Source organism: Oryctolagus cuniculus, chromosome 2 (assembly GCF_051225735.1).
Source record: "Oryctolagus cuniculus isolate XC-2025 breed Fujian yellow rabbit chromosome 2, ASM5122573v1, whole genome shotgun sequence".
Taxonomy (NCBI): domain Eukaryota; kingdom Metazoa; phylum Chordata; class Mammalia; order Lagomorpha; family Leporidae; genus Oryctolagus; species Oryctolagus cuniculus.
The window spans coordinates 80,532,823-80,545,486 of NC_142868.1; the positions used below are offsets into that span (position 1 = coordinate 80,532,823).

General features: G+C 50.5%; 1 protein-coding gene across 6 annotated transcripts in view; it reads right to left on the reverse strand.

The window, feature by feature from the left end:
- Positions 1 to 12,664, reverse strand: part of MFHAS1 (multifunctional ROCO family signaling regulator 1) — a 121,602-nt gene that overhangs the window by 19,829 nt on the left and 89,109 nt on the right. For 2 of the 6 annotated variants that reach the window (XM_051832513.3, XM_017350430.4), the window contains one exon: positions 5,436 to 7,951. The exons of 1 other annotated variant lie outside the window; for it this stretch is intronic. In XM_051832513.3, the coding sequence (XP_051688473.2) occupies positions 7,821 to 7,951 (131 nt within the window). In that variant the 3' untranslated portion in view covers positions 5,436 to 7,820. Of the gene's footprint in view, positions 1 to 4,180; positions 4,264 to 5,435; positions 7,952 to 12,437; positions 12,549 to 12,664 lie in introns of those variants that run through there. 3 more of the 6 variants (XM_089327287.1, XM_051832512.3, XM_089327288.1) reach the window with 3 other exon arrangements.

Consider the following 12,664-nt stretch of genomic DNA (forward strand, 5'->3'; position numbering starts at 1 on the left):
GGGACAGAGGCCTGCGCCCTGCCCGGGGACCGGCAGAGGGGCCCTCTAGGAGGGACCCGCGACCAGGCTGTTGTCCCTTTAATCGTGTTTCCTCTTGAGACCCACAAACCCCACCTCGTTCTTTCCCCTGACGCCTCGCAGCCACGAAAGTGCAGTTACTAAATCGCCAGTTCTTCAGTGTGTTTTTACAGAGTTCAACACCAAGCCGGCCTAAAGCCGGTTTGCACTAGATTGAGACGGAGCAGGGGAGTCGCACAGGAACATAAAGGAGGATTATGACCTCAAGGGGGACGCCTGGCACCCAAGTTGCCCCTGGGAACCCAGAATTGGAGAATTGAGGAACGGAAGAGCCGGACAACCTCAGGAAGCGAAAGATCCCAGGGGTTACAATACTCGGGGACTGGACTCGCAGTTATATACAACCGGGTCCACTGCAGGCTGACCCCGCAGGCACTGACCTGTGATGTGTCCGCGGAGACTCCCCACCGCAGGGACAGACTGGAGCTTTGCCTTCCGTCTCCCAGCCAACTCGATTTCTGTAATAAAGCCATTGTTTTCTCAAAAGCCTGTGCGTAATACTGGCTTCTACGCGCACAGGCAGCGAACCTACCAGTAACTGCCTCTACTGATGGGAGCCTCGCCCCGTGTGGGAGCTGGGCAGGGCGGTCAGACCCATGCTCTTGGCCCTGCCCCGGGAAGGCAAGAGGACTTGGGAAACGGCTCCCATCGCAAGCAGCTGGGTAAGATGAGGAGTGCCAGCAGCCCGTCCCGCTCAAGGTAAAACTGTACCCCTATGCCCCACCCCCCATAGGGAGCTGGGGGAACAGAGGGTCTCTGTCTATTTGGCTACTTCTGCCCAGAGTATAGGGACCAGGGTAGAACTTCTAGAACTCTGATATGAGGAGGAGGAAGAGGAAGAGAGGTCATGGCTGAAATGCCACAGACGCTGGCTGTTCTTACCAAGATTTATTTTAGTTCATTTTCTTCAAAGAATATATATCCATTTGCTGCATGTCTTTAGGACAGTTTTCAGAGATTTCGAGTGAGCGTGTGTGTGCTTTAAAATAATTTTCCCTAGATGTTTTGCTGGCAAGAACTCCCACATCTTCCTCTGTCACTGGAAATCCTCCATCTGCTTCTTGGTATGCTTTTTGGAGTAGGATACAGTGAATGCATCACTAGTTCAAATTTAAGGCATCATTTTATATATAGTAATTCTGTAATCTTCCAATAAATTTTTCTGTTGGAAATTTTAAAACTGGGGTACTATTTTTTTTTTAATTTTCATTTTTTATTTGAAAGGCAGAGTGAGAGAGAGGCACAGACACAAGCAGAGACCTTCCAACCTCTGGTCCACTCCCCAAATGGCCACGACAGCCAGGGCAGGCCCAGGCCAAAGCCAGAAGCCAGGAACTGGCCTTCCAACAGGGCTGGCAGGGGCCCAAGCACTTGAGCCATCATCTGCTGCCTCCCAGGGACAGCTTTGCAGAAAGCTGGAATTGGAAGCAGGGCTAGAATTCAAACCCAGGTGCTCCGTCTGAGACTGGACACAGGCTTCTCAAGGGATCTCTTAACCCCTGTGCCAAATGCTGGTCCCTGGGGGAGGAATCTTTTTTAAAATAATTTTTTAAAGATTGATTTATTTATTTGAGAGAGAGAGAGAGAGAGAGAGAAATATCTTCTATCCACCGGTTCACTCCCATCCGAAGCCAGGAGCCAGGAGTTTCTTCCAGGTCTCCCACATGGGTGCAGGGACCCAAGCACCTGGGCCATCTTCTACTGCCTTTTTCCCAGGCACATTAGCAGAGAGCTGGATGGGAAGCGGAGCAGCCGGGACATGAACTGATGCCCACATGGGATGCCAGCACCACAGGTGGAGCCCTAACCTACTACACCACAGTGCCAGCCTGAAGAAATCGTCGGGGGCTGGTGCTGTGGCGAAGCAGGTAAAGCAGCTGCCTGCAGTGCCAGCATCCCATATGGGCACCAGTTTGAGTCCTGGCTGCTCCACTTCTGATCCCGCTCTCTGCTATGGCCTGGGAAAGCAGTAGAGGACGGCCCAAGTTCTTGGGCCTCTGCCACTCATGTGGGAGACTCAGAAGAAGCTCCTGGCTCCTGGCTCCTGGCTCCTGGCTCCTGGCTTTGGATCAGCACAGCTCTGGCCATTGCGGCCAGTTGGGGAGTGAACCAGTGGATGGAAGACTCTCTCTGCCTCTCCTTCTCTCTGAGTAACTCCGACTTACAAGTAAATAAATCTTTAAAAAAAAAAAAAGAAAAAAGAAAAAAAGCTCTTGGGGGTCCTTCAGACTTACTCGGGCCAATCACCTGGTCTCCATGCAGAGTGTGTCAACCCAGTGGGATCACATCAGTTCAGTGGTCCTGGTATCTCTTCAGTGTGTGAGCCAGACATTCACATAAAATTTTCATAACTGCAGCCAGCTTCCTGACTTCTTTCTGGCTTTATGCATCACCTGTACATATTCACTTCATATTTTACTTAGCATTCATTTTTAAAGCAAAGATTTGATCATTACTGCAAATAGCCAATTAATACACGTAATACAAAAATCGTTAAAAATTCTAGCTGGATACTGTAGAAGTCTCTAAATTTATAGTCTGCTATTTTTTTTTAAAAAAAGAATTGTCCATTTTTTATGGTACATGTTTTTGGGTTCTAAGAAAGTTTTATTCTTTTAAAGGTTGTAAAGGTATTGTACAATTACATCAAGAAGTTAGATATAGAACTATAATGTATCTTAGAATGATGATGTGTTTTTTTTTTTCCAAGAGAGAGAGAGAGAGAGACAGACTATGCACCAGAATAACATGAGCTGTATTTGGTTAGCAGTGCACCCACGGTATCTCATTTAATACTCCTACCAAGTGCAGGAGGTTGATTGTGTTCCCTTTTTGACGCACGAGAAAACTGGGGCACAAGACTCAGCTGGACGCAGCGCTCTTAGCCACCAAGTCTCCTGTGTGACAGAAACAGACGCAGGCCGCGGTCATCTGAGAGGCCTCAGGCGGCCTCCTGTGGCCATGTGGGCAGTGCACACCCACGTCCACAGCCACCTCTCGGGAAAGGATCCCTTCTACGCTCAGACACACACACACGAGGACACGCTGCGCCCTCTCTGCCCCTTCGCAGACTCACCCTTCACATCAGCATCTTAAATGGCCTCAGAGTCCTGCAGGAAGGACTCGTCGGCTTGCTTCAGTGCATTATTTCCCAGACTCTTGGACCGCAGAGCCCTTTTACAGAGCAGCAGGTGTATCTCAGAAGACACACATGGCTCACAGAGCAATGTCGAAACTTGGGGTTATTCTCATTGCGTAGAGCAAAACCCATTTCACTCAAAAATATTTCTTGTGCCCGGATATAAGATGAAGAGGGCGATGCTTCCAGGAGCTGCCACATGCAGTAGTACTGTCACTGGCAAGAGTACACTGAGACGCGCGCTGTGCACTGTTAGGCGACCATACTGTTGTGCAAACATCGTGGAGTGTGCTGACACAAGTCACTAGGTGGTAGGCTCCTACAGGACTGATGTTGTACACATAGGCGGACCATTGCAGACTGGAACATCCTTTGTGGTGCACGACCATATTCTAACACGGTGTGTGTCACCAGGGGAACTGTCTCATGCTCTGTCCACCACGCCCCCTTCCTACTCATTGCAAAGGCAAGTTCCACCAGGCAGCCTCCCTCATGGGAGACAGAAACTGTCATGGGAGAAGGAAACCCCAGGCATTTGAATTCAGCACCGAAGCTGCCACCCTGTGTCTGGCACCCTGCTTTCAAAGCTCAGGAAACCTGAAACAGAACAGCCTTGGGAGGGAAAGAGATGGGTGATAAATAATGCACTTCTAGTTGTCACCACCAACATCTGCTTATCTGTGTGACCTGTTCAGCAAGTTTAAAGAACTCAGAGTTGCTTGCCAAAGAAAAACAGAGCCCAAATGGATGATGGATGCTTCCTGAGTGCTCTCTCAAAGGCGGGGACAGCAGTGGGGAAAAGCCCAAGTCCTTGGAGTTATCTGGACGCAGCTGTTAGGGAAGTCTCTCCCTGGGAACCCACCTCTGGCTGCACCACTCCCTTGGAGATGCGGCCGCCCCATGGCTTCCGCTTTTCCCTGGTTAGGCGCGTGTGCAGCTAGTACAGTGGGTGGCTCTGCCTACCTGTCCGGGGTCCTACAGAGGCCTTCTTGGTCTCGGGCTGCTCCTTCTGCAGCCCTGTGCTTCTTCCTCTCCTGTCTTCTCATCTGCAAATAAGGAGTAACAGAGGCTCTGATGGGGTGCCTGAGGGGCCCACCCTTTCTGCCTCAAAACAGCCCGGGGTGAGGGAGATGTGGAGGTAGGTGGAGGGTCCCATTTATTTACATGGCTGGTGGGGGGAAGGGGTGTCGCGGGACCTTTGTGAAGAGCCCTGAAAGATAGCTCAGGGAAAAGGGAGCTTCACACTTGCAAATCCACAAGCTGATTTAGAAATACAGGGGATCAGTGAAGAAAGCATCAAGATTTTTTAAAAAAAGATTTTATTGAAAGGCAGAGTTTTAATGCCCTGGCCTGAAGCGCCGGCATCCCACAGGGGGGCCGGTTTGAGTCCCAGCTGCTCCACTTCCGATCCAGCTCTCTGCTATGGCCTGGGAAAGCAGTAGAGGACGGCCCAAGTCCTTGGGCCCCTGCACCCGTGTGGGAGACTGGGAAGAAGCTCCTGGCTCCTGGTTTTGGATCGGCGCAGCTTTGGCGGTTGCGGCCAATTGGGGAGTGAACCAGCAGGTGGAAGACCCCTCTCTCTCTCTCTCTCTCTCTCTCTCTGCCTCTCCTCTCTCTGTGTAACTCTGACTTTCAAATAAATAAATAAATAAAAAAGGAAAGGCAGAGTGACAGAACTGGAGGGGATGGGGCGGGGAGAGAAAAAGAAAGAGAGAGAGAATATCTTCCATACACTGGTTGACTTCCCAAATTGCCAAAATGGCCAGGGCTGAGCCAGGCCAAGGCCAGGAGCCTGGGAGTCCATCCTGGTCTCCCACATGGGTGGCAGGGACCCAAGCACATGGGCCACCATCCACTGCTTTCCCAGGTTCACTCACAGGAGTTGGAGCAGAAGGACTCAAAACAGGTGCTCCAATACAGGATGCCGGCCTCGCCAAGTGGTGGCTCAACCTGCTGAGCCACAGCAAGGCTCCCTGAAGGGATGAAATTTAAGAGGCAGAGCCAAGATGAGAGTTGAGATTCAAAAGGCCCATCCTCAAAACAGGTGCAGCTTTACAATGGGGACTCTCCCTTCTTCCTCTCTAGGATACAATCCCCAAACAGAGGAGCCCATCATCCCCCACCTCCTGCAGGGCAAATGTGACCTAACACAGCACCGGAATTCCTGGACTGATAAAACCAAAACACACGCGCAGAAATCACTAAACCCAAGCTAGAATGGCTTAACCATTTCTTTGCACTTTTATTGAATTTTTTTTTTTTTTTTCATTTCTGCCTGGTTACAACAATGAAGTAGGAAACCACAATTACAGTTCACAAACTGTGGCATGGAAAACCACACGCACTCTGCCAGGAAGTACAGCAAACCCTTTCCTTTCTATTCATTCAAAGAGAGTCCAACGTACAAGTGTCAATTATGAGCACTGTCATTTTTTTTTCTTAGAAGGGGGAAAAACATTTGTTCTGGCAATGCTTTTACAATTCCAGGAAGTGGTTTTGATACCACGAGTTTCAGGAATAGAAACCATAATAAACTTGGAGGGCTTCTGTTTGTGAGGTGAGGGACTCCTTGGTTGGGGAAAAAAAATTCCTCTTGTGCTTAGTGGATGGGCTGTCAGCCTCGGCGGGCCGCTGTCTTCCCAGGTGTTGAAAGGGAATGGGATTTCTTGCATGGACGGCAGAAATTGCTGTAGAGCACAATCACAATGTTTCTGGACCCCGCCCCTCCCCGACCCCCACAGCAGGTTCTCATGCTTTCCTGGAGCTTCTCCGTGGTCACAGGACCCTCCGCCACGGCCACCCTTTCGCTAGAACCATGTGACGCCAAGGTTGCTTCTTACACTGCTTCTCTAGGGTTCAGATGACAGCACAAAACATCGCTTGTCACAAATCGGCAGGTATTAGGAACGTGGGCATCTACGTTCGTGAGAGGAGCAGACACTCTGCGGGATGTGTCGCCCAAAGGAGCGCTTCTTCCACTTTCTACAGCCCCCTGGGGAGTTAGCCCGAAGTCAACACTGCAGAGTCTTTTTCTTTAAGAAGACTGGTCAAAGTTGGTTCATCTGACAGTGGAGACACTGTCTCATGCCAATTGATTAACTCTTATTGCCCAACAACTCAACAGTTCATGAAGCAATTAAATGTTAACATTCGGCTTACACACACACACACACACACGCACACACACGAGAACTGTGACAAAAGGATCAACCAGAGTAATCGTGTGACTGTGTTCAAAAAGTAAACGAAACCCCAAGCTTGATGTGCCGCCTTCTAGTGTTCCGAAATGCAAACATCGCCTGCTCCCACGGATTTTATGGTGGAGAGAAATCGGACGCACTCCACTGGCCATCCAGGAGGCGGGGCAGTGAGCCCCCGGGGGTGCAGCATGCAAACAGCCTGCGATTTCTTGCAGTGCAGCCACTTGTTTATTTCTCTGAGATACTTTTTGTACACGGTGGCATCCCAAGAGTCAATACTTTCTGAAAGAAGTGGAAGAGTAATAGCAGCTGACTCACTTTCCTTGCCTGGCACTGTTGAGAAACAGTGAGGTGTTGTTTTTTTTTTTTTTTTAATCCCCTTGGGGAGGAGACAGATGTAAACACATTCTCCAAAGTAGGTGTTACTACTGTGCTGTGTGCTGGTTGGCCCCAATTAGGAGTAGGAGAGTGAGCGGTTTGCTTGGTTTGCTTTGCAAGTTGTACCTTATGGAGATGTTAAAATCAGGGTCTTACTGGTCCAACAAGAGGCTCTGTGTGGACCAGTAACTCAGGAGCAATGCCGCTCTCCAATTAGGCAGCCCCCTCTCCGAAGGTCTGCTGGCCAGATGTGGGGGCCCTCAAAGTGCTATGCTACATCTCAGACTGTTCTAGCCAAGACGGGGACTTACTAGGAGAGCTCTTGGCACGATCCAGAACGGATCCCCGATCCTCTTAAGTTACTGAAAGGACTCAGGGTGCCCATGCACTCGGGCTGTGTGTGGAAAGGGAGGGGACCCTTGGTGACTCACGGGCAGGGTGGGGACAATGTCTGAGACGCGCATGGCAGGCCCTTGCTCATTGCTGGCAATCTCTCCGGACCCTGGGCTCCTAGACAGACATCTGTTTTCTTTTTCTGAATCTGAGAAGGCGGATTAAAGAATAAAGGAAGAACAAACAAGACTTGCCGGTGCGGGAAAATAAAGAGATGGGCCCCATCTTGGCACAGTTCTCATGCAAAGTATTGCACCCAGTGTCAACTAACGCTAGAAGCTTCAAACTGTATAAATTTAAATGCATTTGCATATTATAAAAATAAAGATAAACATATACATATTTTACACTAGTTACGAAACAGCGATGAACATCAGTCGATCCTTCTTTCACATTGAACAGAACTTAAATCTGAGTGCTTGAAATACTGCCACCTGTACGGAAACTATGGCTTTTATGTACATGGAAAACAAAATCCCTGAGAAGCCATTCGACTTTTTTTTTCTTGTCTTCAAGTAGTGCTCTCCTTGGAGGATCACAGTTCTGAGGTTCAGGTTGTAAAACATTTGCTCCATAGCTTCTCCCACCCTTTCTCTGCTCCCTCCCCGTCCGGAACACAGCTTCCTTCAAGTTCACGGCACAAGCGCTCGGGAGTGTGGAGGGCCAGCCGGTGGGCCCGGGACGTCCTGCTCCGTTCTCTGCTCTGCAGAATTTCTACAGCCACAAGAGTCACTGGTTTCTGTGCTTTTCACCAACGTTCTTCCTGCAGAGAAAGCGCAGAGATGACAAGAGGGACAAGAGAAAGAGACCGGGTTATAACAGGAAGCCAGGACGGAAGTCTGTGTCCCGCACCGATTTTCACTGCTACTATCTTTGGAGCTCCTCATAAATGTGCAAATGTTAGGCGACTATGGTCCCCACAAAGGGAGGAATCTTTTAAGTAGTTATTAGTCAAAAAAAGCGGCAACTACCCTAATTGGCTTATTCTATCGTACTTTTATAATCTAACTGGATTTCTAATTAACAGACCCAAATGCTCCACACACATCTGCTTCCTCTCATAAGCAGATATGCACACGCATGGGCACACACCAACTACCCCGCCAGGAATGGCACTGCGTACTAGAAATTGAGAATGGGTGTTCATCTGGAGTAAAAAGCATGATTTTACTTAAAAGTAAACACATAGGGCTGTCAATTAGAATCTGGAGTTTGACAAGCATAAAATGAAGAGACTGTGCAGCCTCTGCTTGTTGACACAAGTGGCATTCAATTCCAACAAACCAGCTAGAGGGAAAAGCATCAGCCGGCCCCATCCCTAATAGTGACACGCGACGCGTGGTTTTTGCAAATGTTTTTGCAACATGTAATAAAACGTGTGAGGACAACCAAAGGAAAGGAAAAGGTGAGGTTATGAGCTGTTTCCCCCAAACCCTGCCTCTCTTGATGCTACCCAACTTCACGGACGCCAGGAATTCCCCAACCAGCAGAGACATAGAATGTCCATCTGGCCCAGGTAAGAATCAGCAGTGGGCTCGGCTCGGCTGAGCCCAGCAACAATGGTATTGTCTCTTCCCTCTGCTAACTGCATGGCAGGAGTGGTGCCTTTCCCTGGAGTATTTGTACCTAAGTCTTTACTCCAGCTAAGAGTCGATCTTGCTATGTATTTCACCCAGAGGAAACCAAGGTTCCAGGAGGTGATATAACAGCCCAGAGGGTGTACCAGTGACGGGCACAGCCAGGCTGACCCTTAACTAGGATCAGACTCCCAAGTATGTCAGGGCTAAAGGCAAGGCTGGGCATGTGGAGCTGCAGGGAGAGTGGCACATTTTTCATAGCACTTGACCACTGAGAACTTTTTGGTGGCCAATTAATATAGCAGACCACAGCAGAGAAGGGTTTGAAAAGTGCCTCCGATTCCAGCGACAGTGTGATGAATCCCAGCTGGGAGGGAGTTGGCACTGCGAAGACACATGTCCCCCCACGCGTTGCACCACGGTTTGGTTCACGTGGGAGACGGGTCACCTAAATGCCTCTCTCACTGACTTCAAGGAACCTTGGAGGCATCACGTGTGGCTGTCTGCTCCCCCAGGCCACATGTAAGACTGAGAAACACAAGGGTACCTAATCAAGGGCACCAAGTGCTTAGCCAGCTTGAACATCTTTCCACACCGATACCCCCGCTCTCACTGGGTCTCACCGAGGGCTGTCAAATCCTCCGCCTTCTCAGTCTCTCACTGCTTCTCCATCTCAATAAACTCATCTTGGGGCCACTGTTGCTGTGCACCAGGCAAAGACACCGCTTGGTATCCCCACAGCCCAGATCCCAGTCTCTGGGTCAAGTCCTGGCTACTCAGCATTCCTGATCCAGCGTCCCGCCAGTGCGTCTCTGCACGGCGGCAGATCATGGCCCAAGTTACTCGAGTCCCTGCCACTAATGTGGGAGACCTGGAAGGAGTCCCTGGCTCCTGGTTTCAGCTAGCCTGTCCCAGCCCTGCCTGTTATGCCCATCTGTGGAGTGAACCAGTGGATGGGAGACTGACTGATGGATCAGTTGCTCTCTCTCTGTCTGTGTCTTCTATCTCTATCACTCCACCTTTCAAATAAATAAATCAACCTTAAAAAGCAAACACCTCATCTCCATCTTTGAGAATCCACTTCCAAAGCTGCTTCCTGTGACTTGGGCTGACTCCTCCTGCGGTACTACGCCTGCAGGCCCCTGCTGACACCCCACCCCAGGTTCACTGTAATTCCACACTCACTGGTCTGTCTGGCTGAAGAGTGACAGGTGAGAGTCAGGGCTGGGGAATGCCTCCCAGCGGAGCTGATGCAGGAACTTGGCCTGAGGGACCACGAGTGTGCACTGGGAGGGACAGCTGGGAGCACACTGAGGGTGACCCCTCCCACAGTAAGGGAGCAGCTCGCCTGTCCACAGAGGGGCTGGCGTCTGATTGTGAAGGGCCTTGCCCGTCATTTTGAACTTGACTCTGTAATCACCAGGAAGCCAGCCAAGGCTTTTAAATAGGGAGAGATATGCCAGGGTCTGGCGTTAAAAGATAATGCCAGAGAGGAGAGGCCAGATGCCAGACGAGACTCAACCCCAGGAATCCTGGCAGGGACAATGGTTGGGGAGCTGGGGAGAAAGGCACATGGGCAAAGTCACTCGTGTCAAGGCACCCGGACCCGATGGCGTGATGGGACCACAGGTCTCTTGGTGAGAGACAGCACAGGCAAGGGAGGAGGGGGAGGTGTAAAAGCTGATGGATTCCCAGGCTGGCCCAGGTGGGGGCAGAGCAATGGCACAGCCTTGAAGACAGGAAGCCCAGGCCGATGTGGCTCTTTGTGGAGGAAGACAGTAAATTCAGCGTCCACCTGTGATGCCTACAGGACACTCGGGGCGGCTACCAGGAGAGACGCTGGAGACGGGAGGTCTGCGTGAGGGGCTCAGAGCCAGAAAGCACCCAAATCAGAGAATCTTCCCTCCCTGGCTTCCGACAGAGAAGTCACGGCTCCAGGTATTTAGCCGCTTAGGCAGAAACAAATGTGTTGTATCATTCCAGGTCTTTGTGTCCCGTATCCCGCACCTTGACATCTAGCCCCCATGGCTCTGCTCCTCCCAGGGGGAGCCGGGACCTAGAGATGGCAAACAACTCACCAGGAGGGTACTTTCCAAATACCACCCAATCCTGAACGCATACCCCATCCACCTCCTCTACCGGGTGCTCTCGCCACAGGCCACACCCCACCTGCCCTCCTCCGCCCCAGCACCAGGCACCCGGCAGCTAAGGACACCGTCTCTGCTCCACAACCACTGACACTGTGCAAACCAGGCCGTCCTCAGCCTGCTTCCCCTGCCTGGCCCAAGCCCCTCTGCGGAAGGGACAGGGAAGCCTCCCGCCCACAGCTCTCTCTCCTCTCTTTTCCAACCGCCATGCTTCTCTGGGTAGTTCCGCCACAGGCTGGGCAGGCTCCCTCCGCGTGGGAACTACGAGGGATCGACTCCCTTCTCAATGGCTGTCATCTCCGGCCCCTGTCTCAGGTCTTCCAGTCACACACCGTGTTGGAAAACACGTGTGCAAGCGAGCAAGGGCACACACGGCCAGGAGCCATGGTGTGGACTTCAGCAACTGTGTGTGTGGGGGTGGGTGGGGATGCCATGGTCTGGGCCTCAGCTCTTCTCTGTCTTGTGACTTACAGGGATGCGGGCAGGCTCAGGAGTCTGGGGCTGGGCTCTGAGCGTCTACCTAGGCACTCTGTCTACAAAGTAAAAGAAAGGACCCCCCCACACCCCCCAACTTATCCCATGACCTGAGGTCGGGCATTGAGGTCTGCTGCAGGAGGCCTTATACAGGTCTTCATGTAGTCACCTGGGCCCTGGTGTAGCAGTGAGGGGCGGGGATGCCAGCACTCTCCTCGGCCTGTCCAGCACCCACCCGTGGATGGGTCCTAGATAAGCCAGGGTTCATGCTAGTTCATGCTAGTATCTACATTTGCGGAGACACTTTGCTATTCTTACATTTATATGCCATCCAGTACTCACCACTTATAGTCCTAGTAGAAATAACAGCTGTTGATCTTGAGTATTTATTTGTTGACTCTAAGTCAAGAAGTACACAAAATGCTTTATCTGCAACTGCCTAAATGCTCACAAGACAAATGCTCATGAGATAAGCACTTCTCAGAGTTCATGGGAAAATGGAACTCAAGTCAGTATTTTGGTGCCAAAAACTTTGAAATCCGTGCACAGTTTTTCTATAATCCAGTCTCCATGAACCTTCTGATGACCCCTGTACCTCCCTGGTCTGCATCTTAGTGCTGTGTCGAGTCCTAGCCGTGCTAAGTGGTAAGGATTCAAACTCGGGCAGTGATTCGGAAGCTCAAACTGCCTTGGGAAAGAAATAGAAAGCATCACTCAGAAAAATCTATATGCTAAGCTGACCAGCTAGGGCTTCTTCCTCTGTAATGTCAGAGTACATTTTAAAAATTACTTCTTTTATCCAACAAGGATCTCAGGTTACCAATAAACACAATAATATAGCGAATGAAGCAAAAGCATAAGCAATTTATTTCCTTATTCCTAATTTCCGAACGTGACTCGATTCTGGGCAAGAGAAAGGCCTGTTATCCAGGACGCCTGACTGTATGGGATCACTTCGGCCCACCCATCCCGGCCCTCATTTTCCCTAAATTCTCCAAGTTCTCAAGGGGCCTTCCCCATTCAAGAACCTCTGTGCTTCCCAGAGACTTACCCTTAAACACAGGTGCTCCTAAAGTCACAGATTGGGAACAGTAAAAATGGTGGCATAAGGGAAAGAAGCACTAGCTTTTCCACTTAATTTTCCAAGAAAGTATGAAGATACCTAAGCAGAGAGGGGAGAAATTCCAGTATCAATGTGGCTGATGGAAGACCAGACAGTTAAAGAGACACAATCGCCCACAGCCTGTAATGCAGCAATGAGCGGTGTCGCCCCTTGCC